The sequence below is a fragment of the Pogoniulus pusillus genome, chromosome 12 (assembly GCF_015220805.1).
Source record: "Pogoniulus pusillus isolate bPogPus1 chromosome 12, bPogPus1.pri, whole genome shotgun sequence".
Classification (NCBI taxonomy): domain Eukaryota; kingdom Metazoa; phylum Chordata; class Aves; order Piciformes; family Lybiidae; genus Pogoniulus; species Pogoniulus pusillus.
The window spans coordinates 33,798,462-33,824,285 of record NC_087275.1 but is presented as its reverse complement, the minus strand read 5'-3'; the positions used below and the strand labels follow the sequence as shown (position 1 = coordinate 33,824,285).

Sequence of the window (25,824 nt, the reverse complement as noted above, 5' to 3'; positions counted from 1 at the left end):
ACCCCCAGGTTTTGCTCCTGACTCAAAGAGCATCATGATGAAATTCAGCATTTGTAATTACAGAGGGAAATCACCCTTGCAAAATCTTTATGAAAATAAAGCCTGGCCCAAAGGAGAAAGGAAGGGGATTTGAATGGGGAGAGGCATGGAATGTAGGCAATAAGAAATGGTAAATACGTAAGAGGAAGTGTGGAAAAGACTTGCTGAAAGAAAAAAAAAAATCTACCAACATTTGATGATTTATAATTTCCACTGCAATACTAAAGTAGAAAGTAGCAGCCCAGAAATAAAGGCCGACTTTAGGAATTCTCTGAAGAATACAAATGTACTGAAGACTGCTTGCTAGAAAATGTTGTTAGTACCAGCCAGTCCTAGAAAAAGAGCCTTTTGTTTTCATTGTTCCTGTCACCAGACAAATCAGTCACATCAACTCTCACAAAGCGTCCAAACAGACAAAGCAGGAATGAGCCCAGAACAGCCAAGACGTGGAGTCTGTACGGCCACCACATCTGAAAGCATTTGCTAGTCTACTGCACTAACAGGACCTTTTCAGCATTAGAAAGATGCTTTTAATTGCTAAGTATTCCTCACAAGAGCTGTACTTCCAAATACAGCTAAAATATGGACTGAAAACACTATCAGCAGAGCTCAGTTCACATGGCAGTGCTGTGTAGGTAAGCAGCAGCCAAACCTTCCTTTGACAGCTCCTCAACGGCCACATTTGCAGGACAAACTCAGCAAGGAAGTTCTCGTGAAGCTTTGGGACAGTGAGTCACTAAGGTTCTGTGACACTGCTATCTGGAAACTGACCATCAAAGCCATTCTTTGGTCACACCAGTGAAACAACTGTGTGCTTCTGCTGCTCTCCACCTGCTCAACAAAACTTTTTCTATCACGCCACTCTGACAACTGCCACGACTAGAGCCTTGATTTGGTTGAAACTTTGCTGTGAAATACTCCAAAATGGTTTGGCTATGGCAGTTTATTTTCTCAGCCAGTTCTGTACAGTCTATTTTAATTTATCTGTTGTGTACTGACAATAAAATATTACAGCCAAAAATCAGGATTTCAGAGCCCTTTTAAGTTTTAATTTAACAACAAAAATAAACATTACTGCACAACCATCACAGCATTTGTGACCACTGCCAATTCTCGGAATCATAGGTGGGGAGGACAGCAATCGGAACCTGTGACTTCTTCCATATGGAAGAGTCACTTCATAACACAAACACTAAAGTTATAGAATTATCAGGAACTCAAAGGGAAAATAAAACAGTGGTAGCTGCAACCCCCAAACCACCTGAAAACTTCAGTCAAATGTTAACACTTGCAACCCACTCATAAATGAAATTAGGCTCACTTTGTCAAGGCCCACGACTATATCCACACTAGTCTCCCACATTTTCTCAGTGTTTTGAACGCAGGCTAAAACTGCTGGATGTGAAGCACCATTCCTACCTCCACAACACAGAAAGCACATGGCACTCCACACCCCTCCCTACCTTTTAAAACATACACAGGAAAGGCCGAAGGACCACAACAGAACTGAAGCCCTGGGGATTTCACACTTGAACAGGGCATGACAACATTAACTTGCTTGTGGCATTCCCAAATTTTAGAGAGACACTTAAGAATGTAAACTTAAAAATCCTATTTTCTTGAAAGGGATGAGAGCCCTAAACCATGACCCAAAAATGGGCTTACTGGGAACCTGTGTACGAAACACTGCAGCTAGGATTACAGCTTACTTTCGAGCAGCGTACAATTAGTTTAATGGCTGGAACATCCAGCCCATCAGAGACTTCATTACAACTACAAAAACCTCAGGAATCCCAAGACTGCAGGTGATGGTTCAATTGCAAAGCTAACTCCCTTTTCAGCAGCAATTGTTCCAAAGCAGCTTTAGACTTTCCGAGACGTTTTTTTTAATGAGTGTGATTCTGAGATAATAGAATACAAAGAACAATAAATCACCATATGGAACTACAGATATTCACTGAAAATGTTAGCAGACAAGAGAATTTATCATTTAACACTGATCTGCCACTCGCCTCAGCCTAAGCCTTAAGGCTGTCAAAGACTTCTTTACACAGAAACACCAAGTAATGAAACAAGCTCCCTGTTCAAGGCACTGTTCTAATAAGTCTGCCATAAATACAGGTCGCTGCTGGCCAAGGCCAACAACGTTTCCCTTAAGAAGGTCAGCAGAGTAATCACGTGAAACAAAGTTGACTAAAACTCAGGTTCTGGTGAGAAGTGCTAGAGCCAAACACAAGGACGCCATGGAAGTGTGCATCCCTTCAGTAAAACATATAACCAGGTGACCTCCATGATTCTGATCAGGAACATCAGGGTAAGGCATATGTGAATGCAGGGTTATGGCTTACATTGAAGGACACACAGGTGACTCAAAACCACTGGGCTCTTATTGCATTTGCATTTAAAATAAGACAGAAGTATGCTTTTAATAGAAAGCCTTTACTCACAGTAAAATGTACTGCTTATTGCAGTTATTAGCATAGTGCATTACTTTATATTCATAAGCAATGCAAATCAACCTTGCAATGAAGTGAAACTCCTCCAGGTTTACCCCTTGCACTAAGCATCCCCAGCACCTCCTGGCCTCCACAGACAAATTTAAGAACATCTGCACTTAACAATGGAGTTGAACACAGTATTTCAGTTAAGGCCAACAGGAATTTGAGATGCAGGTTACTCTAGAAAAGCAGATGACAAACTGGCTGAGGTCAAAATTCATCTTTCCCACCCTCCTGTACTTTATGAGGACAGCACCAAGCACAGACGTCCCAAACCCCACACTAGAGCCAACCAAACACAACGACGAGTCAAAAGCACCCAGACCTTTCCCCCGACGTCCCCTGTTGCCCGAGACAGCAACCCAGAGGAGAGCACCAAGAGCCAACAGAGAAAGACTCCTGTTTTGTGCATCATGCCCAGCCCTCAGCTTCAGCCACCTGAAGAAGAGGCAAGAACAGGCGCTCACCTAGGGAAGCGGAGATACAGCGAAGCCCACAGGAAAAGTGCTGCACAGGTCAAGCCCCAGAGACCTCATCCACCGGGCCAGGCCCATCGTTTCCAGCCCACTCGCCCCAGCTCCACCACCCAAGCGCTCACCTGGCAGGTACTCCGCCTCGAAACGCCGCCTGGTCTCGCTTATCAGCACGGCCTTGTCCTGTCGCTGCTGAGAGGAAACAAGAAACAGGAAGAACGTGAAAGTAAGGGAAAAGGAAGGGAAAAGCCAGGGCCCGAGACAGCCTCAGGCCCTTACCTGTTCGGAGGGCCCGGCCGTCCCCACCGCCTGACTCCTGGGCGTAAGCCGGGAGGTGAGCGGGCGGACGAAGGGGCGGACAGGCAGGACGAGCGCTCACCTCAGCCATGGTCCAGCGAAGCCGCCCGGCCGCGGCCGCAGCAGCCGGGAGTAGGGCCGGACGCGGCACGTGACGGCGGCCCCGCCCCACGCCCAGCGCCGCGGTGCCGGCGCAGCCAATGGCTGTGGGGCGCTGCTGCCGCCGCCTCCCGCCCTACTCCCGCCGTGCTCCCTGCGCGGGAGGCTCGCCGCGCCTGGGCGCTCCGCTGGCTTCCCGCCCCATCCGCAGCTGGGCTGGGGCCGGCAGCAGGGTAAGGCCTTGCTGGTGCTGACTCTGTACTTGCTGAGTCTCTCCGAGTCGGATTTCTCCGTGAGAGCTTTTGTGGCCATTGCTGGGCCGAGTCGGGAGGGCGTTAATGACTGCCAAAGCTTGTCAACGGCGTTTGGGATGGGAGCTCGCTGCCGCCTGAGGCCTTGAGCCACTTTTAGCACCATGGGAGCCGTTCGGGGAGACTAAACCTGGCCGAGGGTGTGAGGGATGCGGGGGGCTGCTGCCGCCTGTCAGCCCGCCGAGGGAGGCAGTGGTCGGAGTGGCTGAGCCAGGCAGGGGGCGCAGCTGCGTACCCCGGAAGCTGAGTGAAAGCTGAGGCAGGTTTGCTCTGCCTCCCTGGGGGTTTGTCTGGGGACTGAAAGGAGCTTATCTGGCGACAAAATAAGCTCTTCTTTAGTGGACTTTTTTCCTTAAAGAGGCTGTGTAACTTTAACCAAGAATAAATGAGCCAAGAGCTTTCATTAAGAAACCCTGCAGCTGAGTGGAGGCTCTTAAATTTCAGAATTCAGAGCACTGCTGCCTTGCTGTTTGTGGAGCTAAGACCTTCAATGCATCACGCAGACTGTGTGTGGTTTGGTTTCTTTCCGCTTATATTATGTCCTATAGCAGCTGAATCAGCAGCAAATCTATGCCTTGGTAAATAAGTGGCTCGAATACAACTCTGCAGTGTTTCTGTTCTGTCTCTCCGTACCAAATCGTCTAACTTAATTTTAATCTGTGAGGTAGAGCACATACAGGCCTCATGTTCTCAAACAAGCCTATGTCCTTGCTTTGGGATTTAGATTTTTTCTTACTCTTGGGGATAAATTTTGTCAGCTAGTGCCAAAACTATTTACCTTTTTATGGGTTTCACTTTTTTAGGTGGAAAACATCCAGATAGGTTAAAATGTCTGCAGAGAAGTAGTGCTAACAAGAATGGAGATGCATCCAGTTCTGTTGTAGAAGAATCTATGTAAAGATGCTGCAGAGTGAGCAAGAACAGTTCTTGTCCTACAATGGTGAAGTCCTTATATTTCAGCTGTCACAACCAAAACATGTGGAGGGAGCAGCTGATAAAACAGTGGATTTATGTGTCAGAAGAATGAGCTTCAACAGAGACACTAAGGTGTTTGTTCAGAAGTCTTCTGGAGAATTCAGCATGCATGGCAGTCCTTTGAAAATGGAAATCGTTTGTTGTAGCTGCACAACAGATTCCAGAACTGGGATTATCCTTCCCTGCATTTTGCTGAAAAGGAAAAAAAGGAACAATTTTGTTAAATACCTTTTGCTTTTACTTCACAGCTCAAATCAGTTTGAGCAGTCCTTTCAGTTTAAATTGGATTATGAGCTGAAAGAAGACATCAGGCTGTTTTCTGGCCCTTCAGTCTTGTGGAGGCATGCTAACAAGCTGTTCTACATCTCTTCCAGCACCTGCACAGTTCTCAGTGCTCCTGTTCAGCTTTCTTCTGTTGTGTGGACAGGTGAAATCAGGGATGAAGGCCCTGTTGTCTTAGGGATAAGAACTGCTTGCCTGACGGAAAGTGAACCTGAGACTGAGTTTTCCACTTCAGACCAAGCTATCTGGGGTAGCGAGTTGTTTGGCTATGCAGTCAAAGCACAGAAGATGCTGCCTGGCACATGCTTTATGCCTCATGCTTATGGCAGCGTGGTGACCTCTGTCTGTGTCTGCAAGAGTGAAGTGCTGAGAAAACAGCTTTGGACATCACTTGTGGCCATAACTCGCAAGAATCATCTGATCTGGTTCCAAGGTGGTCTTCCCAGAGGCATTTGTGAGCTTCCTTATGAGGAACCATACTCAGTAAACACAGCTGTAACCAGCAGCAATGGTTTACTGTTTGTTGTGTCTTTTGACTCTGGAAATGTCTGTGTTGTGCAGAGGAGAGGCAGTTTGCAGGTATTTGTGACTTTAATCAGCTCCCTTGCACTGCTCTAGATCTGGGTTGTCTATATTGGCTGTGTGGAAGTTTCTGCAGCTGAGAAGGGGCAGGGTTAGATTTGTTTGTTGTTGTTGCTTCCATAAAAATGATGTCTCTGAGGTGTGAGATTGTTGTGCTTTCTTTTATCTGACAATAAACCTTGGATTCTGTTACTTCCTAGCTAATCGAAACCTTCCGTAGTAGAAGAGCTTGAAGTTGTAAGGCAGTCACAGTGTGTCTACAGGATTTGTGTTACAGTGAAACTAAACTGGTCAATTTAAAAGCCTTTTGAGTCTCACTTCCCAGTAAGAAAAAGTATCCTTTCATGGGTATGATGAGGCCTTTTGTTTCCTAAAGTCAGGAGAGGTAAAGATAACTTCAGGGTTTATGGTACTCTGTGAAGAAGACTTGCAAAACCCAGCAGTTTCTTCTTTGTTTGGCAGCGTTACTGTACAAATTTGTCTTCGCCTCGTCAACATATTTGAGTGCAATACAACAAAGATACTTCTGAGTGTCAAATGTAATGCCTTTAGGTGCTCTACAAGTATTATTAGTTGACGTAAGTGTTAGAGAATCCTGCTCTTTGTCGCTGAGTACACTGAAAAGTTGCCATCTCCTCTGTGACATGTACTGTGCAATGCAATCTTTACAGGGAAGTGGCTGTTTTTCCCCAGAGATAACAAAGGCTTTGAGTGATGAAATAAGAGTGAAAGCCTGAGCTGCCCTCTAATACTGCATTGTACACACCTGGACAGGCTGTCTCTGCACAGAAAACAGGCTTCACCAGTGCTACATCTCATACATCTGTATTTGTTTAAACCTCTCTGCTCTAGGTGGCTTCCAAGTGGCAAAAAGTGAAGTGTGTTCTGGTGGATGATTTCATCGGCTCTGGAAGCGAGCAGCTGTTACTGCTCTTCAAGGATAGTTCCAATCCAGATGTGCTGAGTACATTCACAATAACAGATCTTGGAGCAGTCAGCTATGCAGTAAGTTCAGCCTCCCTTTTCTCAGCTACTTGGTGTGTGCTTACCACATTAAGAACTCATCACAGCGTTGGTGTGAAGTCAGATGTCTGCTGTGAAATGCCCTGAAGTCTGAATACAGTCATAAGTTATCTGAAGAAATTATCCTGCTTCCTTGGTAGCATCTACATGTTTTGGGGAAAAAAGTGCATCTGAAAACGCTTCACATGTAACAGGTTTGCTACAGTGCTTACCTTTTGGCTAAGAACTCTTAATGAAAGCCACAGAGGTTGTCACTTAGCGTATTTGAGCCTTGCCATTAGGTACTATTGATGTAATTGCCTGCATAGGATACTTTCTTTCGAAGGCATGCTGTAATTCTGCTGGGTTTCTGTGTTTCCCCCCATCTTTTTAAAATGCTGTGTAATAGCCTGTGCTTTACTTTCATCCTTTTAATTAATTCAGTGGTTTGGTTTGTTTTTTCAGAGTGATAATACTTACAAGCATAATGTTTCTGCTGCAGAAGGATTGCAGGAGAATGGGTTGCTTACTGTCCGAGCCCTTGAGACAAGATTACAGGTTTGTGCTCAATGCTTGTCCCTCCATCTTTTCTCCAAAGTACTTTTTTGTGTCATTGCATGCTCAAAAAGATGATGTTTGTTGGAGGAGTGGTTCAGGGAGAAGACAACTAAGTATCCATTGTTGAACAAGTGGTACTCTGAGTACTCTCAGCTGTTACAAATGAGTTGGGTAATTGCAAGGGTCTAATTTAATTTTAATTAAATCTTTGAGACAATGCTGAGGCCATCCCATCAAAGCTTAGTAGCAGTCATTTGACTCATGGATACTTAAATACCAGATTAATAAAATCAGTGCTTGCTCCTCATGTCCTATTTTGAGTGGTGGCTTATTCTGAAAATAAAGAGCATTGTGGTCTGATTCTTTGCCTGTGGGCTTCAGTCAAATTGGCTTTTACTTATGCCTGAATTAGTGGCTGTTGTTTCACCACCTAATGATGTCTGTTCCTGTTGCTAACAGCTAAAATGAAGCTAAACTGCAGCTTTCTTTTAGTTACCATCATCTATAAAAGCAGCTGGGGTACTTGCCTGAGTCTCAGCAAGCAGTGGCAGTACGTTATTGCCTCTCTTTCTGCCTGTCACCTTGGTAGTAAACACAGCACACTCCACTCTCCAGGATGTTCCTTGCAGTATTGTGCCTTGACCTATACCAAATGGGTAACAAGTAATAAAATAAGATTATTTTAATTTAAAAAAAAAAAGGCTTTAGAAGGTAGCAGAAGTCTGACTGCATCAGTGATGAGAGGCTGGACAGTACTTTTGTTTTTTCTGTCCTGGAAGGCACAAGAAAGTAGAAGTGGGATTCATTTTGAGGACCCCTGGAGGTCTGTTTCAACCCTCCACTTTTTCTGTTTTCAGTCTTGGAGGCCTGTTGGCTTTCACATGCAGAAGTGCCAGTTTCCTTCCAAATACCTTTATTTCTTCTTCTGGACAGTCACCTGTTTTCTAACTGGTTTCTTTGCTTCTGCACTAGTTCTCTACTTACTACATTAGCTTACTCTGCAAAGTAGAAAGGAGTTCCAGTCTTTCTCATTTTCTGCTGCTTCCACTGCCACAATAAAGGCTGCCCATCCTGCTCTCGATGGCTCGGTGTTCTACGTACCTTTGTTCTTGCAATGCACCAAGCGGCTTCCAGCTGCACAGCTCTGGGAATCCATGCTAGGAGCAAAGCGATGTGTACCTGATTCGATGTAGTGATACCTGCATAAAAATAGGAAGCTAAGAAGATGTCTTGGTAGCCTCAACTTCTGTTGTCACATGCATACGTTTAATGATCATCTGTATCTTTTACAGGCTGGTTGCACAGCTGTTCGAGAGCTGCAGCAGCATTTAGCACTCCAAAAGAGGGTTATTCTTCAGTCCTGTAAAGCATTAAGGGATCTTGTTGAGGGCAGAACCCATGTTCTACCAACTGCCAAAGAGGTAAAACGTGGGAGAGGACAGATCACTTCTTGGTTCTGCTGAGCTGTTTGGAGAGGGGAATTCCATCAACTACTTCCTATTTTCATTAGCAAAACTCACTCATCTGCTTTTACTTCTGATTCATTACCTTAATCTTTCAATGCTTTTATTTGAGACTAAATTTCATTGTATTTACTTGAAATGGATTTGCACAATAGCTCCTGACAACTGAGTTGTATGGAGGAATAGCCTCTAAAGAAGAGGCAGTGACAGTCTTAATTGGCACAGTCACCTAGATACTGAATATCTGCTTGGGATCTAATGCTGCAGAAAAAGAGCTGCCACAGATCTGTGTGAGTAAAATTGATTTGACAATAGGGGCAGGTCCAACCGTGGGCTGAGAAGGTGACGGAGGCTGGGCAAAAGTCATTGTCATACACTGCTCTAAATAAGCCTCCTGACTTGCCTGAAATGGAGTTAATATCCCTTCCAATTCATGCTGGCCCTCTTGAGCCAGCCAGGCTTAGACATCAACATTTCAAACAGTTAGTGATTATATCTTCTTTGGACAACTAATTGCATAGCAGTCTAGGATTTAGGCATGTTGTGTTTCTAAGGAAAGAAAGTTGTGCTCTTCATGATTTCTATGTGTTAAGGAACCACAGTTCACTCTGAGCAGTTGCAGGCACACTGATGTATGTGCATTTTAGTTGATGTGTCTTCAAAGCTCTTCCAGCAGTCACTTGTGGCGAAACACCAGTAAGGAAGTACAAATAAAAGAACTAATACCTCCACTGAATTTCTCTAAACCCCATTTTTCTGTAAGGAAGGTCTTGTCCCTCTTTGGGATGAGGTAGAAGATCCTCCTCGTTCTCTTGGTCAAGAGAGACCACTGGCACACCAAGTCCAAGAGCGCTTGGTAGAGAACTTGTGGCAGCGTGTTGTGGGGGACAGCCTGGTCATTGGAGTGCAACTGGCTGCAACATTTCACTTGTAAGTAAAAATTCTACCATCTGCTGTCGTTGGGTGGGTTTGTAGAAGCTGACTTTGCAGGTTAAGCTTTGCAGTAGCAAAGTGGTTTTCTGAGCTTTGAACTTTGAACTATCTCTCTATTTATAAATTGCTTCAAGTGTGTGTCTTGTTGCTGCTGCTTGTGTCTCTGACCCCGTGTAAAACACCACACTACGCAGCCAAGATGCCAGCAGAGTAGTCACTAAGAGGGCATCTGAAGCAGTGTTGTGAGGATTCCATTGAAAGAACCCCGTGTTGGATAATTAACTTAATACAGTTTAGGTAATTACTGCTTGTGGAAGGTGGCTTGATGGGAGTGAGGTATTTTAAACCTTTTGTTTGAATAGCTATCAAACACCACAGAACATCAAATGAGCTTTTAGTCCTTACAGAGCAGAATTGGATACTTATTTTATTAAAAGAAATTGTTTTTTAAATGGAGATGTATATAGAAGAGAGTATCCCATGGGTTATGTAAGCTTTCCAACACTGTGGGGGTGAATTAAACATCCAGAGTCTGTCAGCTGAAATGAGGCATCCAAATCCTGGAAGCTCTTAGAAGCTTAGTCCATGTTTTGCTCTCTCACTTTATACCGACCTTAGATAGAACAGTCCTTGGAGGGACTTCTGCTCTTTGTACAGCTTGTCACTGCACCTGGAATGCTGTTGGAGTTTGTGAGAGTCTCCAATATCTGTACATCCCTGCAAAGTATTTGTCAGAAGACATGTTACAAAGTGGGAGTGTAGTCCTCTTGCTTGTGTTGCCACAGGTCCCTGAGTGATGCCAGTTTATCTTTGGTGATGAATCAAGACTTCTCTTTGAGTGCTCCCATTATCAAGTGTCAAAATAAAGTCAGCAAGCTGAACAAAGCCTTCTCAGCACTGCCTGTCTCCCCATGTCAAATGGAGCCTCCTGCAAAAAAGGTGAAACTGGATTTGTGTAGCAGCAATGATCTGAAGAAAGAGTCTCCCAAGGGATGTTCAGGAGCTGAGCTCGATGGAGGCAGGTCAGTCACTGCTGTGACCAGCCTGTCACCACTGCTGGCTTTTCATCGTGTGCATTGTATTGTTCTTCTGCATGCCAAGAGACAGGAGCCTCAAAGTGACAGCTTACAGCAGAGCAAAAAGATTGCTGTGTTCTGTGGGAAGATTTCCTTGAGTCTGGAAGATATTTCAAGTGGAAAACATTCAGTAAAGATGCTAAGAGATAATGGATACTGCACAGGTAAATGCATTGGTTTGGTTTGGCTTCATAAACATATGGCTCAGTCTTCCATTTGCTCTGGGAGATATCAAACTAAGTCCTGAAGGTCAAACCACATCTCTCTTAGAACATCCTAAACCTGCTGGGAATCAAAAGCTGGTGAAATACAAGATGGGACATTTTTCACAGTGGCAAAAGTGTCAAGTGAGATGCTGTAAGGTTTTCTGCTAGCACTGATGCTGCAGTGTGGCTGGAGAGGTTGGTGTTGTGGATCAGTTGGTGCAAGATGCTGAAGCCTTCATTCTTTTCTATAAGTAAAATGCTTTCTGTTGATTATACACATAGATTTTTATTGCTGGCATAGTATTACCTCTTAAATGAGACCACAGCAATTGCAGCTTTTCCTCATTTATACATCTGCTGAGATCATTTAATTTCCTTTCTTTTCATATTCCTGATTGCACTGATTTTGAACTGAGCTTCTGCCCATGTAGCAAAATATCCTTTGAATCATTTGCAAGGAATTTGAATGTCTGTCTTCCTCTAGTGCTGTATCACTGAAGCCAACATGTCATCTTACTGTCACAGGAGCCTGCCTTTGGCAAGGTGATGCTTGTCTTTAGCGACTTCACTTCACAGGCTGGGCTTTGTTAGTCAGCCAGCTATCCTTGCTTGGCAGGAGTAGGTATCAGAATTTAAGTGAGAAGAGAGTTCCCAGAGGAGGTACAAACTTCACCTGAAACTGGGAGTGTGACCCAGCAATCTAAGCACGTTCGGTACATGCAACACAATAAAACTATTTCAGTTCAGTGTATTTTTACTGTATTTTCTTGCAGGTTCCATGGAAGACATACTTGCTGTCCTTGCTGTGGCTTCCAGATTCTCCTTTCAGGTTGTGTCTGCCGCATGCACGTTGACTCCAGTCAGCTCCTGGTTACTGGGAGAAATGGAGTGCATGCCGTTTAAGGAATGCAAAGCCAACCTATTCTGTCACCAAGCAGGAAATGTGTATGGGACAATTCTCAACTGGACCTTGAAGAATCCGTTGGAAGGAATTCTGACATTATTCTGCAGGTAAAACTGCTCCAAAGGTGTAAAGAATATTAATCTTGTATGCACACTTTTTTATCTTTGGTTCTTACTGGTACTATAATCACCCAAGATCTTAACCAGTATGCTTCAAATATGAGACTGTGGTTACCATCAGCAATAACAGAGCTGTGGCAGGACCTGAACTGCAGTGTTTGATTGTGCCTAGGCTAGAGCACAGAATTACAGCTTGTGATGGTTTGGGAGTTACCCAGTCCCCCACACTTGATAAAATCATCCAGACTAGACTCAGCCAGCTGGAAATTAAAGAATGAAGCTATGGATACAAGCTCACCACAATGTACAAGCAGTTACATACAAGTTAAAAGTAGTACAGAAATACAATACCCCTCCCAGAAACAATCAGAATCCCCAGGAGGCTCCCAACCCAGTACGCCCTTCCCCCTCCCCCTTTCCCTCCCTTCAGAAATAACCAGATCAGCCCACATATCTCTCATGTGATAAATCTGAGGTGAGATGTCAAAAAGACGAGAAGGAGGTTAGAGGAAAAAAGGGTTAGATTGGATCAGAGTGAAGGCAGAGGTAGTCACAGAGCAGACCGCTAGAAAGAAGGCACAGCCAGAAGTGAGAGCTGAGCACTGTGTGAGCAGTGAGTGTCTGATCTGTGTTTTGACTAGTTGCATTTCTCAGCAGAAGAATGGGTGATACAGGGTACTGTTGTCTTCTTTCTTCTCACAGCTAAGGGTTTCCTTTCTCTCAGTAGTCTCAAACAAGCACACAATTGAGTCCAGTCTCCGTTACTGTCTGCTTGCTGCTGTTGCCTGCGGCCACCTCGCAGCATCACCAGTTGATTCTCATTTTTGGTTTTCCTTAGTATTATTTTGTTTCTACATATGTTGATTTTCTTAAAAAAATTCCTTAAAGAGATGTTAAAAAAAAGTGACCCCAGAGCCTCCAAACAAACAACAACAAACCCCAAGCTGTGCTAAATTTAAATGCGTATAAATGATGCAAATTCATACATAAATAATCTGAACAGGCTCAGTGATTTCCTGTTCATGTGTAGATTTTTGGCCAAGTGTCTGTAAAGTTTGCCAAGCCAGGCTGCACAGGTTCATAATTCTGCCTGAATTTAGGAGCTAGCTGGGTGAAGCTCACTACACAAAGGATGCTTCTTGGGCAGTGACCAAGGTTGCCTGTCCTGAAGAGCTCAAGCCAAAAAAGTAAAGAAAGAAAAGAAGTATCTCTCCAGAGTGTCTAACTGAGATTCAGTCTCTTTCCTCAAGCTGAGATTTCCTCTGCTCTTTTAGAGGAAAGGCTGAAATGGTCAAGGAGTCAATTAGTAAAATTTTAAGCTTCCTTTAAAATTTTAAGATTCTTCTCAAGAGTTGATCCCGTTTGCTCTTGACCCACTTGTGCATTGTCAGTGAGCTGTGTGTTTATGGTGTATTACACATTCCGTAACCTTTTATTCCCACCCAAATAGGGTATTTCTGGAGGAGGAGTCATCTGCAGGCTAGACTAATTCACAGTCTTCCAGAACCAGAACAAACTCTATTTGTTAAGGTGCTGGAGTGTTAAGATCAGTAAATCAAAACAGAAGTACTTGAAGTATAAATGCCTTTCTGGCCTGTGTCCCAGAACTACCTATTTGAGGATGCTGCTAGGATCTTTGGGGGTTGTTATTTCCCAGGTTCAAGACTCTGCCCTTGGCCTGGTGGATGCCATTCAGTCTCTAAGTGACTTTCATTCTACCTCTTTGCTGTAGACCAGACAACACAATTCCCTTCTGCTTTTACAGGTGGACTGCTCCATAAGGGAACAAGTAATGGTCATGTAAATCCTACTCATGGACAGCTATTTTTGCACAGTGTTTGTGCTGCTGAAGCTTGCTCAGTGTCAGTTCTTTTGATGTCCAGTGGCTCCTCTACATGCCATTAGAGAGCCCTTGCTTACTCTCGCATGCACAGCGCACACAATACCTGAAACCAGCAGCACTGCAAGTTTGTCCCTCTGATTTATTTTCACTACAGAAACTTGAAGCTATAGGGTAGCAATCACAAAAATCATAATCATCTTGTTTTACAGAAACCTGACTGTCTTGTTCCAGTGCCTTCACAGCCTTAGAAGAGTTCTGCCAGCGAGCTGTGAAGTAAAACTGCTGAGATCTGGCAGCAGAGAGGCACTTTCTGAACAGCTGGCACTGGCTTTGGAGAAAGAAATGCTCACCTCAAGAAATTCTTTCTTCTCAACACTCACCTCAGGAAGTTCTTTCTTCTCAAAAGAAAGTAAAGCTGACAGTACTTTTACATGGGGGAGCACGCCTAACAGGAAAGTCAGCAGTGCTGCTGTGGCTTCCTTACTGGAGAGAGAGGGAGGAGTTGAGCAATTCAGAAAGAAGCTGCAGAGTGAACAGGACAAGGGTGTGCTGAGCATGGCTCAGACCATGACTGCTGCCCTGTACCAGGAGGTGACTTGGAAAATAGCAGAAGCTCAGCTCAGTTCAGACATGATTGTGTGGAGACTAAGCAAGTCCTAGGAACCAGGCACGAAGTGTATTTTGAATGCAGTTTTATTAAAAGTGGACTAGTCAATAATATTTCTGTTTGAATGGGTACTTATGTTACTTTCTAATCTAGAGCTCACCTATTTCTGCAAAGAAATCCTTTTGTGTTGGTTGCTGTCTCATAGCTGGATTGGCAGAAATTTAGTCTGAAATACAGATGAGTTGCCATTTGGTTACAGTTTTCAGGAATGTTCTTTTCAAGGTATTTTCTAATCAGTCCTATTCCAAAATCCTAACTCCTGAAATACCAATTAGCTATGTTAGCAAAAGTACAAAATGGTCCTATGAAACTTGAGAGGTCATTTGGCACAGGTAAAACTTAAGGGTTTCAGACATCTTACGGCAGCTATAGAAAGGATCTAAGGCAAGCAATACCTTGAGTTTGAGCTTGGCAGATTGGAAGAAGGGGCAGCTTATCTTTTTCATAGATCAAGCCTTTGAGATAACCTTTAATGATACCACTTGAGAAGGAAAAGTCAGATTGCACCTTGCAGCCCACCCTCAGATCTGACAGATTGTACCTTCTAGAGCCCACCCTCAGATGACAGATGTGGAAGAAACAGATCAGGCCTCCTGCAAAATGTCAATAACTCAGCAACATTCACTCTGCCTTCAGGTTTGAGAGGTCCATTCCTGTCTGAGCTGCCCTGCCTAAGCACGTTCTTCTGACCAGCACGTCTGAAGTCAGCATGGCTTGAGGCCTGGACAGGAGGCATTGTGTGCCAAAGAACTCTTCTTGTCCAGCCAAGTCGGTCCAATAAATGTACTTGCAGTGTTTTTTCTCTCCTCCTCAGGGCTCTCAGGGAGGTGGAACAGTCTTTGTGGGGTAGCAGAGTTTCCTTTCACTTTCTGTGGATATTTCAGGCCAGCCCACGGGCTGCTGGAATGGTCCTCATACTGAGAGTCAAACCACCTCTCTCAGCTCCTAATTCCTGTTTTCCCACAGTCTGGGAACTGTGACAGTCTTATGACTGCTCTCTTCTCAGCACAGTCAGCATGATTCAGAGCAAACAAATACTGGCACATTTACCTATGAGTGAGGGGCTCAGCAGAGACTGTGAGCAGAGGTGAGAGGGTCAGCAAAAGCAGCATCCAAACTGCCGTTTTCTTCTGCCTTCTCCACTTTGCTGGCAGAGGGAAGCTTTAAGCAAGTGGCAGGTGAGTGCAGATGCAAGGGTTTAAGACCTTGGATAGATGTCAAGGCTCGGGCATGTTGTTTGGTTTAGTTTCTTTTGGGAGTTACTTTGTTTAGGTGCTGTCTCAGTGCTGTCTCCTCTGCACCCCAGGCATGCTGCTGGGCATTTTTTGATCCATGTGTCTGCCAGATCCTCCCAGGGGAAGAGCATGGGAGTAGCAGGTTTAATGCTGCTGTTTACTCATGTTCACTTTTGCTTTATGGAGGTGATGCTACTTTGGTGTTCTCTGTGACCTCAGGTTTCTTGTATGTGACAACCTTAGCCCACAGATGGATTGAGACAGTTGTACTGCATAGGTGCAGGAGAGCAGCTACAGCAAAGGCTGCTGGAGCTTCAGGTTTGCATCAGCCCAGCTGCTGCCTGAAGTCCTGCATTCACAGAAACCTGGTGCTTCACTGTGGAATTTTGGTCAGGTTCACAGGTTGGCAACACAGGCTTCAGATCAACTCCTCCTCATCATCATGGTCTAAATGGAGAGGTGGTGAATTATGAGGCCTTCAAACCAGCATGTGCTGCCTCTGTGCCTGCCCCTTTGCTCTCTTCAGAGCCCCAGTTATGGTTTGAACTGCACATGTGATGGTTTCTTTTGTAATCCTGCCTTTGAAAAGCTCTGCAGTGTGAGGGCAGAAAGCAGAAGCTGACAGAGCCTTGCAGAGTTCATGGATGGTGAGTCTGCTTTTCTACGCAGCCTGTGCTGCTCCCAGAGGCTTCACCAATGGGGCGCTGTGAGAGCCTTCATACTTCCCTCCTGCCCCAGGGATCAGACACTGATGGCTAACACAGTCACTTCTAAAAGGCAAAACACTGACTTTGCCTCCTTCCTGTAGGACAGAACTCTGCTGGGTCAGATAGCTACAGATAGGAGCCATAGCCCTGACACAGAGCACACCTTGAGGAAGACCTTGAGTGCCTATGGGACACAGTGGAAAACACTTCCTCTGCACACCCCCGACCTGCAGCCCACACTGTGTCCCAGATGACCAGCTCCTGGTTCGCTGTCAGTAGAAGCTGTTGGATTATTTTGTTTAAAGATTTCTGCAGTTAAGGCTCATTTTTAATTCAGCTTTGCTTACTGGCAGTCGATTTTACTGCTGCCTACCACATTAGAAACTTTTGCTTTAATTTTGCCTCTTCTCAATCTCATTTAAGAAAATTCAGGACTCATTAGTGGTGTTAAGATGCTGCTACCGTTTTTAATCTCTACTTAGATGTGAATTTTTAATACACAAGCTTTTAAGAACTCTAGAGAGAAGTGGATTTCAGTGGAGGTAGCAGAATCTTTCTCCTTTTTCCAAACTACTATGAAATTCTTTAATGATCATACAACCCTAGAATGGCTCAGAGCTCATCTGCTCCAACCTGCCCACTGCAGGCAGGGACACCTCTCAGCTAGACTCAGCTGCTCAAGGCCTCATCCAACCTGGCCTTCAACACCTCCAGGCAGGAGGCAGCCACAGCCTCCCTGGGCAGCCTGGGCCAGAGTCTCATACCAAACAACTTCTTCCTCAGCTCCAGCCTAACCCTGCTCTGCCTCAGTCAGACTCAGTCAGACCAGTTCTGCACTCCTGGTGTCAGTTCTGTGCTCCTCAGCACGTCTGCAGTAACCACTAGGAGTGGCAGCTGGGCTGGCAGGTGCCATGGAGTGCCTGAGTACATGCAGCATGGGTGAGCACTGATCCACACTCATGGCCATGTCCACCTGACTGTGAGTTCTTACCCATGGTCATGCTGTATGGAGGAGGGGGGTCAGCTTTCACTGTCACACCCAAAGCCTTTCTGTGAATTAGTGCCAGGAAACTAACTGCAGCCACCAGCCTGCGTGGGGCAGTAATTAAAGCAGTAATTGCCACCTCAGCAGGACAGAGATGGGTTTGCAGGTTCTGGTGGGGGGGATAATCACCTATGGCCTAATGATGGTTTCTCTGGGACTGTTCCCTAGTGCTGTACCTGACTCCAAGTCTATCATTTGCAGTCAGCTACCCAAACACGGCCTTGAAGTTGTTATTGAACTAAACTGCTCGAGAATGCACAATTCCACTCGACCCCAGGTGGTTTCAAGCCATGTGCACTGCAGCAGGCTTCACCTGCCACTTGGCCAGAGGAGTGCCTCTGTAGGTGCATGAGCAAAAAGAGTTCTCTTCCTCAAGTAATGACTTTGTGTTCTCATCTTACTGCAAAGCAAAGAGACAGACGGCAGTCTGCACAGCTGCTCAGCAGTGCTGTTCTGGTAGGACTCAGCTTTCAGCACTCTTCTGGAATCACTCTGTCAGTTCCCGTCTCCTCAGCCCAGCTCACTCTTACAGGGTGTGCTCTGAATGCAGAGCATTGCCTGATGACTACTGTATTTCACCTGAAGCCTGTTTGACTTCATGAGGAGATTGCTAATTCCAGACCTGCTCCATGTTCCAGGGCTGGACAAGGCAGGGGGCTTGGCAGCAGCCATCACAGGAGATGAGTGAATGAGCCTCGCTTGCTGCATGCTCTGCTGACAGGAAGGGCTTGTTTTATGAGGTTCTAACAAGGTATTCCCCTGAAATTAACAGCCATCTCTGAAAAAAAGACAAACTACTGGAAAGGCTGTGGGAAAGTAAATCCTTGCCCTGCTCTGTTTTGATAGATTGGCGTATTGCAGGCAAAAAGAAGAGGAACAGAGGAGTCTTGTGCAATGGAGCCCTTCTATGTGAAGTGCTCTTCCTTTCTGGCTGCTGAAAAGCCTTGGATTGAGTGCCCCACTGGTGGTCCCTAAGTGAGCAGCATGCCTGAGCAGCAGCACACTAGCAGTACCCAGTGACAGGACCTGAGGTTGAAACCAGGAGCTTTTAATGGGCTCTTTGGCACCATCTGAAGTGCCTCGTGCTGGAGTTTGTGGCACACTGGCAAGCTCAGGGGGTGTAATTGTGCCCAGCCAATCTGGAGAGAGTCTACTTCTCACACTGCCCTGGGTCAGAACCTTCTGCAGTGCTGTTGCTGATGCCCTCTCACCATGGGTTGTTCATCTCACCTCCAGTCCCTCCAGTGCAGCCGTTGCAGCTGTGCGATGTAATCGGTGCTGTACCCCCAAAGCCAAGGATCTTTGTTTTGAAAAGGCCAAGACTTCTGCCGTGCCAGCCTTCTGTTTCCCCACGCCTGGCAGCTGGTAATTCACCTGTGTGCAGCCAGAGCCATCCTTCCTCCCGAGACCCAGCGCAGGGCCTGCTGCTCTCCGCTGCCTGAACTCCTTCACAGGCCTCCTCTGCTCCTGGGCTTCAATCCTTGCCTCCTCCAACGTCTGAGCATCCACAGCATGACTCAGAATCTGCTTCTTGTCTCCACAGGGGGACTTGGTGGGCTTCCCAATGCCCAGCCTCACAAGTGTGTGCCCAGGCCTTCCTCAGGAGCTAGTGCTGCTTGGGCAGGCACAGCTTGGCTGAATTTCCAAAGGTAAAGGCAGAGAACTAATATAATCATGTTTCCAACTTCCAATGTGACGTTTTAGGACACAAAGTGTAAGTCAAAAGGCAAATTGTCCTTACTGATACCCAGCTAAACATCTCCAGAAGGAGCTGCCAAACTGTTTTGAGTATGCCAGCCAGAGCACAAGGAGTTTTCTGCTTGTTGCCCTCCTGCTCGCAGGTCACAGCTGCCCTGTGACAGGCACAAGTCAGTGGTCACTGGGAGCGCCAGAAGAAGGCTCTTGGTCACAGGCACTGAGCTCTCCAAGTGCAGTGCTGCAGCTTAGGGCAAAGCCTTGCCAAAGCAGCTGAGCATTAGGCCAGCAGCAAGGTAGCTGTAGGATACCCGGAGGTGATTCTGGTGGTTTGTGAGACTGCAGTTTGAGAACCAGCTCTGAGACATTCTTTACATGCTTCTGTGATCCCTTGTAGAGAGTGATGTTAGCACAGAGCCTGCAGAGCTTCAAGATAGATCCTGCTGATAGAGTGCTTCAAAGCCATCCGTGGGTGCTGCATGGTGCTGGTACCTTGCAGCATTCACTAGAAAGAAAAAGGAAGCCTGTAAATCTCTCTGCTGTTCTCTGTAAGCTTAAACAGGCCTTATCTTTTTCCTCATCAGTTTACAAGGCTGATCTTTATTCCAGCTGATGCACATTGATTTCCCTCAGCTTCCTGCCAGTCTCTTATCAGTCTATTCTGAATCAGAACAAATCTCACCTCAGCAAACCCTGCTGAGCTTCTCCGTTTGCAGCACACTGCACAGAACCATTTGCAAGTTTGTGTTCTCAGAAGCAAAGCCCTGAAGTTACAGTGGTGTGGTCTCGAGACCAAGAGTGTGTCACTGAAGAAAGAGTAGCAAAGCTCCTCTGATGCCTGCAAAATGAAGTATTTCCAAAAGAAGTTATTTTGGTATGTTGCTTGAAGTAGGCAAAACCTGGTCCTTCAGATACTCTGGGAAGACTTCAGTGTTTCATCTTCCTCTGACGTGGACCTGAGCTCAACCTGCAGCACATGGGCTGATCAGTGGTCAAGAGCAGGCGAAGGTGCCGCTCGCTCAGCCAGCATCTGCCTGCACTGCCCTTCCTGGGTGTGCAGAGCAGGGGCTGCTGAGGCTGCTCCTGCCTGTGAACAACAGGGACACTCCTGATGGCTGCACAGTGGCTTTGCAAGCCTGCCTTTTGTGGCAGTGGGACAGGCAGGAGGTCCGCATGGCCATGAAACCTCTTTCCATGTCCTGCCTTGCTCATGCAGTCTTCTGCTGTGCAGACTCTGCTCTGCCAGGCAGGCGTGGGCACAGCTGGAAGTAGTTTTGCAGTCAATTCCCAGTTGGCAAGGCTGGAGGAGCAGGGTCCATAGCCATGAAGGTGGTGTTTGTCCAGGGCCTGGCATGACTCAGTGCTTCCCAGCACAGTTTTGGCTGAGGTCAGCAGATGCTCCTCATCTGTAGCTCCAGGGAACAGGCCAGGCAGAGGATGAGTCCCAGGCACAGTTTGGCTGCAGCTCCACCACTCTGGCAGGAACACGGCTTCCCCATGCAGAAGCAAGAAGAAGCAGTTCTGGGCCTGGCTGAGTTATCACTGACATGATCTGTGTCCCTGGAGGTGGCTCACTCTTTCCTCCATGCAAACAAAACCCTTCTAGTGACTGCTGACCTCCTCCTTGCTTTGCCCAGGAGTGCTCTGCCAGCCGCCAGAGAAGGAGGCAGGATGGCTCCAAACACACTGAGCTTGACTGGTGAAGCTGAGATTAGCACATCCAGAAGCAGTGCTTCTGGAGTGCCACTCTGCTGGGCTCCAGCTGGAGGGTGCTACAGGGCCCAGAGTGCCAAATGCTGAGGGCTTGGTCTCTTCTCTGTGCCTTTCCAGGCCCTACCAAAATGGCAGTGTGGGAAGTTACCACAGAGTGATAACAGAAACCAAGGAGCAGGAGCAATCAGGAGCAGGAGCCATGAGGGGCTGATTGAACTGGAGCTTTGTTAGCCCCATTATTTCTTCACCCTCCTGTCTTCAGGAAGGGTTCCCTGTGATTTTGGACTCAGTGTCAGTGGGGATGCTCCTCACTCCTCAGTTGCCATGCTGACGCCATGCCAGCCTTGGCTGTCCCTGCATGGCCCCATAAGGCCACAGGAAGGTGGCTTTTGCAGCAGCTGTGTGACTCAGGGGCTGTGCCTGCAGGAGCCATGCTCCTGCACATACAAACAGCTGCACGTCCTGCTGAAGGGACAGGGACAGGGCTGCAGCCCAGGGTTATTTATGCCTCTGGAAGTGCCAGCAGCTTGGTAGCACAGCAGCAGGTTTGTGCTGGGCATTTTTCCCCTCCACACAACCTGATTCATAAAAGCCCTCGGTTTCTTCCATCACTCTCAGCTTCTTGCCTGCAGCAGTAATGACCAAACAGAGTTTTCCCGATTAAGAGGCAGGACTTATCTGGGGACTGCTTCACTGGTGGCTCAGAGTCAAAGCTGTGTGTTCATCTGGTTGCAGGACACAGATGAGACTGGCCTGGAGATGCTTCTGCAATTCAGAGCTGAAGCAAGCCCATCTCTGGTGGGGTGGATGTTTAGATGTCACCCTGCAAGAGTGCAAGAGTCCACATCTCCATGTCCAGTTTGAACACAAAGTGTCACTGCCTGCCTCTGTCCCCAGCACTGGCAGATCTGCTCCCCAAGCACTCTGCTGCTGGTGGGGGCTGCAGGCAGCACCGCAGGAAGGGTCTGTTTGTGACACGGTGGCTGAGGGCTGGCAGTGTGTGTGTCTGTGATGATCAGGATGCGGGTGAGGACTCATTTGTGGTGAGCAGGTTCATGCATCGGCCTCACATAGCCCTCTCACCTTCAGGCGGACCCCATGAGTCTGTTGCTTTTTGCCAGGGAGAGAGGCCAGGGTGAAGGAGGTAACGCAGCATGCAGCAGGTCGCAAAGCTCTGCGGCTTTCCTCCCTCAGCGGGTCAGAGCTCAGGCTCCAGCCGCACGGAAACGGGGGCAATCGGCAGGGGCAGAGGTAACAAATGGCTCAGTGCAGGGCTTGGGAGCATGCCTTCTCCTGAGAAATGGCCTCCTCCTCGGCCGTCAGACAGGCTCCTCAGCACAGGCGGGTGGCGGAGGGAAGCCGGTGTTTGTTCGGCTGAAGAAGCGCACTGCGCCCCTGCCCCGGGCCCGGGAGCTCCGCCTGTGCTTCAGATGCTTTGCAAATACTGGGGAAGGGACATCGCAGCACTTGTGTCCGCAGCTGGCTGCGCAGGGAGATGGCTGCCGAGAGCCCTCTGCTTCTACAGCTTTGCTAGCACTTTGCTGCCCAGCGGAAAACCAGCTGCCTGCCTTCCATTTTAGAGAGGAGGGAAGGAAAATGGGTAGGAAAACAAGTTTCTTTCCCGCAAGCATTTTATTTGCCCCTTTTTTCTTTTCCCTTCTCTGCTTTGTCATGATATTATTATAAATGAAGATTCTTTGCTCCTGGTGAGAAACAGGCCAGGCCTGCATGTAAAGTAAAGCCCTTCCCAGCCTCCCGCCGTGCCCAGGCAGTGAGTGTCGCAAAGCGATTCTAGAAGCAAAGTCAGAGTGGATGTTTGGGATCAGTTCTAACTCTTGCCAAAGGGCAGGCAAAATCTAGTTTCTTTTCTTTGCAAAGGCTTTTCCTCCTCCTCGATGTTGTCCTTCAAGTGCCAAACAAAACACAGAGCCCTTTCTAGATGGTCTTTACACTCCTGTGCTGGAGCTGGAAGGCAGCAACACTAACAGGAGATGTGAAATTCTCCAGCTGAGAGCAAAGCTGTGTCCAGCACACCTCTTGGCACGCCACATTCATCCGCACATGCACCACAGAGACACAGCAGCCCTTACATCTGTCAGTATGAAGTGGTTTGTACAAGAGAAGACAGAGTAACCTGCTGTCTGGTAGCTTCTTAGCTGGTGAGACCTGCTTCACTCTGATCTTGCTGGGTTTGGTGACACCAGTGTGCTCCTGTAGCCCTCTGAGTCCATCAGGTGAGTGACCCAGATGCAGGCACACCTGCCTGGAGGGAAGATCTGCACACAGCAGCAGCACAGGCCGATGTGGCCCCTGCAGCTGTGGTCTGAATGTGGCTGCTCTGGTGCACCTAGGGGCACCCTGAGCTGCTCCTGAGGGAGTCCCGTGGCTGTTGACTTTTCTCTGTGTTACAGGAGCCCAGGAGCAAGCCAAGGGATGAACCTAGATCTCACTCAGCTGGCATCAACTGATGACCGGGACACAGCCACCACTCCAACAGTGCCTATTCTCTCAGTGACAAGTTCAACCAGGATTTAGTCTTACTGTCAAGCACCTTAGAGTAATCTGGAAGTATTGTAATGACCTGGTTTGAGTATTTCTTCTATCACTTTTATGGATCTATATCTGTCACCCATCCACACCTTAACTTCTGTCTCTGAGCTGCTGCTTCCCTTCCATCACCCTGTATAAAATGCAGTGCTCCAGCTGATCACAGACTCACAGGATGTTAGAGGCTGGAAGGGACCCAAAGAGATCATGGAGTCCAACCCCTCTGCCAGAGCAACACCATACAATCTAGCTCAGGTCACAGAGAAGGAGACTCCACAACATCTCTGGAGAGCCTGTTGCAGTGCTTTGTGACCCTTACAGTCAAGAAATTACCCTTTGTGTTGAGGTGGAACCTCCTGTGCTGCAGCTTCCATCCATTGCTCCTTGTCCTATCCCAGTGAGCAAGTGAGCAGAGCCTGTCCCCCAACTTGTGACCCCCAGCGCTCAGATACGCAGCTCTTCCAGCGCAGCCAGATGTCCCCTGGTGCTGACAGCAGGAGCTGTGCTCCATCTCTGCACTCGTATTGCATGCCACAAGCCCACTGCTAGGGTGATGGGTGAAGACAGATCGCTTATCTCTGTGATGAGAGGAGTTTGTTACCAAAAAAATAATCATAGAATCATAAGATCAACCAGGTTGGAAGAGAACTCCAAGATCATCCAGTCTAACCTAGCACCCACCCTGTCCAATCTACTAGACCATGGCACTAAGTGCCTCGTCCAGGCAAAATCAATGCTTTCTCTGAATAAATCAATTTTGGGCTCCTGATTAGAGCACTATGAAGTTGTGGAGTGTCACTGAATTGGGATGAGATGAATTGTCCCCAGGGAAACATTCCCCACTGCATATGAGCTGTGGGCTCTACACACAAGCTGTACAGGCAGCACCTGGCTGATGGAGAGCCAGCTGGATAGCATGGGATATCTGCTTTGCCTCCCACATAGGTGACACTGCCTGGAAAATCCACCCTGAATGCTGCCATGGAAGGTTGCAGCATCTCTGTTTGTGTGGTCTTAGCTGTACTTGTGGGTTGAAAGGTGTGTTTGCTCCAGCATTATGTCACTCTGTTTGCAGAGGTAACACAAAGCAGGCACCCACTTTGTGCCGAGGAGTTGCTTTGTTTTCCCTAACCCCATTCTCTACCAGCAGCTCTCCTCTAGCAAGCTGCTGCACTCCCAAGTCTGCATTTCCCTGCTGAGTTTTCCCCTGTTTGATGGTACCTTCATACCACCCAGGAGCATCTATCTCCTTCTGGGTCAGTCTGCATCACAGGGAGCAGTATCTTCAGCACAGGAGCTGGCTGGATGATCCCTCCCCTAGGAGCATCTCCTACAAGGACCAGTCTCCTGGGGCAGTCTGCATCGCAGGAAGCAGTATTTGCAGTGCAGGAGCTGGCTGGACGATGCTGCAGGGTGCTAAGCACCCCCCTGTGCTCACTGGCTGTGGTGGTATGGTGCAGTGCCAGCATAAACTGGTGCCCAGAATGCTTCCATCTTCCATCCACACAGAGCAGAGAATAGTGCCCAGACCAGAGGGTGTGAGCTCCTGAAATGAGCAGCACAGCTTCTAACAGAGCGGGGCACCAATCCTGCACACCAGGTTTTATGTTTGTGTCTTTACGTCCTGTGCTGGCTTGAGGCTAACAGGAATGTTTTAATGAGATAAATGAGAACATTGGTTGTGAAAAGAAAATAATGAAGAAATCTGTGTAATTCATTGGTCTGCTGAAAGGGATGAAAAGCCAAACATAAACAACTTGTCCCACTTTGTTCTGGGACACTGCTTCCTTTCACTTCTCATTCACTCTGCATCTTCCACTACCCTTGGCTAACCAGAACACAAGTAAGCCTGGCTGGTTGCTATTTTGCTTTCTGTCTGGGAATGAAGAGAGAGAGAGAGAGGCTTTGAGCCCCTTCTGGGCAGTTTCTTTTTCCGGGAGGGAATTTGTGTTTCTGTATAATTTCTCACCCGCCTTTAGTTGTAAATGCCTGTAAATAGACCATGCATACATACTTGTTAGCTGTAAATACACCACACATATGTGCTTGTTAGTTGTAACTGCCTGTAAATACACCATGCATATGTGCTTGTTAGTAGTAAATGCCTGTAAATACACCGTGCATACATGCTTGTAAATATAGCTCTGCTGCAAACGCAGCTGCTTCCTACTTCCCAGTAGTCTGAGCTGCTCTGGTGAGCCCCAACTCTGTGTGTAGGTTTCCTGACCCACCACACATCCACAAAGGAAAAAAATAATGTTGAGATCATTTGGCCGAACTCTTCTTTGTGCACCTCTGGTGTTTGGTGGAGGGACAGGAGGAGAGGGTCTGCCCTTCCCTGCTGATAGTGGGGATGCCTCAGAGCAGAAAGAGAGCTCACCCAAGATGAGCAGTGTGCTCTGCAGAGACTGGTCTGGGGCTTGGCAGCCTCTTGTTTTGCCACGTTTAAAACAGATGTGTCTACACAGAAACCTGAAAGACACCTGTGGTTAGTGCTTCTGACTTGCTGGGTTACTCTGCAATGGTGCAGTAAAAAAGCCAAGGAAAAGAAGGTA

At 47.1% G+C, this 25,824-nt stretch overlaps 2 protein-coding genes across 5 annotated transcripts in view; one reads left to right on the top strand and one right to left on the bottom strand.

Annotated features, from left to right (window-relative positions):
* Positions 1 to 3,470, bottom strand: part of MOSPD2 (motile sperm domain containing 2) — a 29,816-nt gene extending 26,346 nt beyond the window's left edge. Inside the window, exons 1-2 of one of the 3 annotated variants that reach the window (XM_064152129.1) lie at positions 3,390 to 3,470; positions 3,136 to 3,202 (exon numbers count right to left, since the gene is read on the bottom strand). In XM_064152129.1, the coding sequence (XP_064008199.1) occupies positions 3,136 to 3,202; positions 3,390 to 3,398 (76 nt within the window). In that variant the 5' untranslated portion in view covers positions 3,399 to 3,470. Of the gene's footprint in view, positions 1 to 3,135; positions 3,203 to 3,289; positions 3,369 to 3,389 lie in introns of those variants that run through there. The other 2 variants (XM_064152130.1, XM_064152131.1) reach the window with 2 other exon arrangements.
* A 74-nt stretch (positions 3,471 to 3,544) lies between these two features.
* Positions 3,545 to 14,380, top strand: FANCB (FA complementation group B). Of its 2 annotated transcripts, none has more exons than XM_064152127.1 (9): positions 3,545 to 3,639; positions 4,521 to 5,553; positions 6,409 to 6,561; positions 7,024 to 7,116; positions 8,409 to 8,537; positions 9,343 to 9,509; positions 10,298 to 10,752; positions 11,568 to 11,805; positions 13,870 to 14,380. In XM_064152127.1, exons 2-9 carry the CDS (start codon positions 4,618 to 4,620, stop codon positions 14,318 to 14,320), a joined length of 2,622 nt encoding a protein of 873 aa, XP_064008197.1. In that variant the 5' UTR covers positions 3,545 to 3,639; positions 4,521 to 4,617; the 3' UTR covers positions 14,321 to 14,380. The 2 variants fall into 2 exon arrangements, with proteins under 2 accessions (XP_064008197.1, XP_064008198.1); XM_064152128.1 differs by lacking the exon at positions 3,545 to 3,639 and adding an exon at positions 3,974 to 4,295.
* The last annotated feature ends 11,444 nt before the right edge of the window (positions 14,381 to 25,824 follow it).

Bases quoted from the DNA above. Each gene is read 5' to 3' on its own strand.
- FANCB (XM_064152127.1), top strand. From the start codon at position 4,618: ATGCTGCAGAGTGAGCAAGAACAGTTCTTGTCCTACAATGGTGAAGTC. The intron at 7,117-8,408 runs GTTTGTGCTCAA...TATCTTTTACAG, and splicing joins CCCTTGAGACAAGATTACAG to GCTGGTTGCACAGCTGTTCG. The intron at 10,753-11,567 runs GTAAATGCATTG...ATTTTCTTGCAG, and splicing joins AGATAATGGATACTGCACAG to GTTCCATGGAAGACATACTT.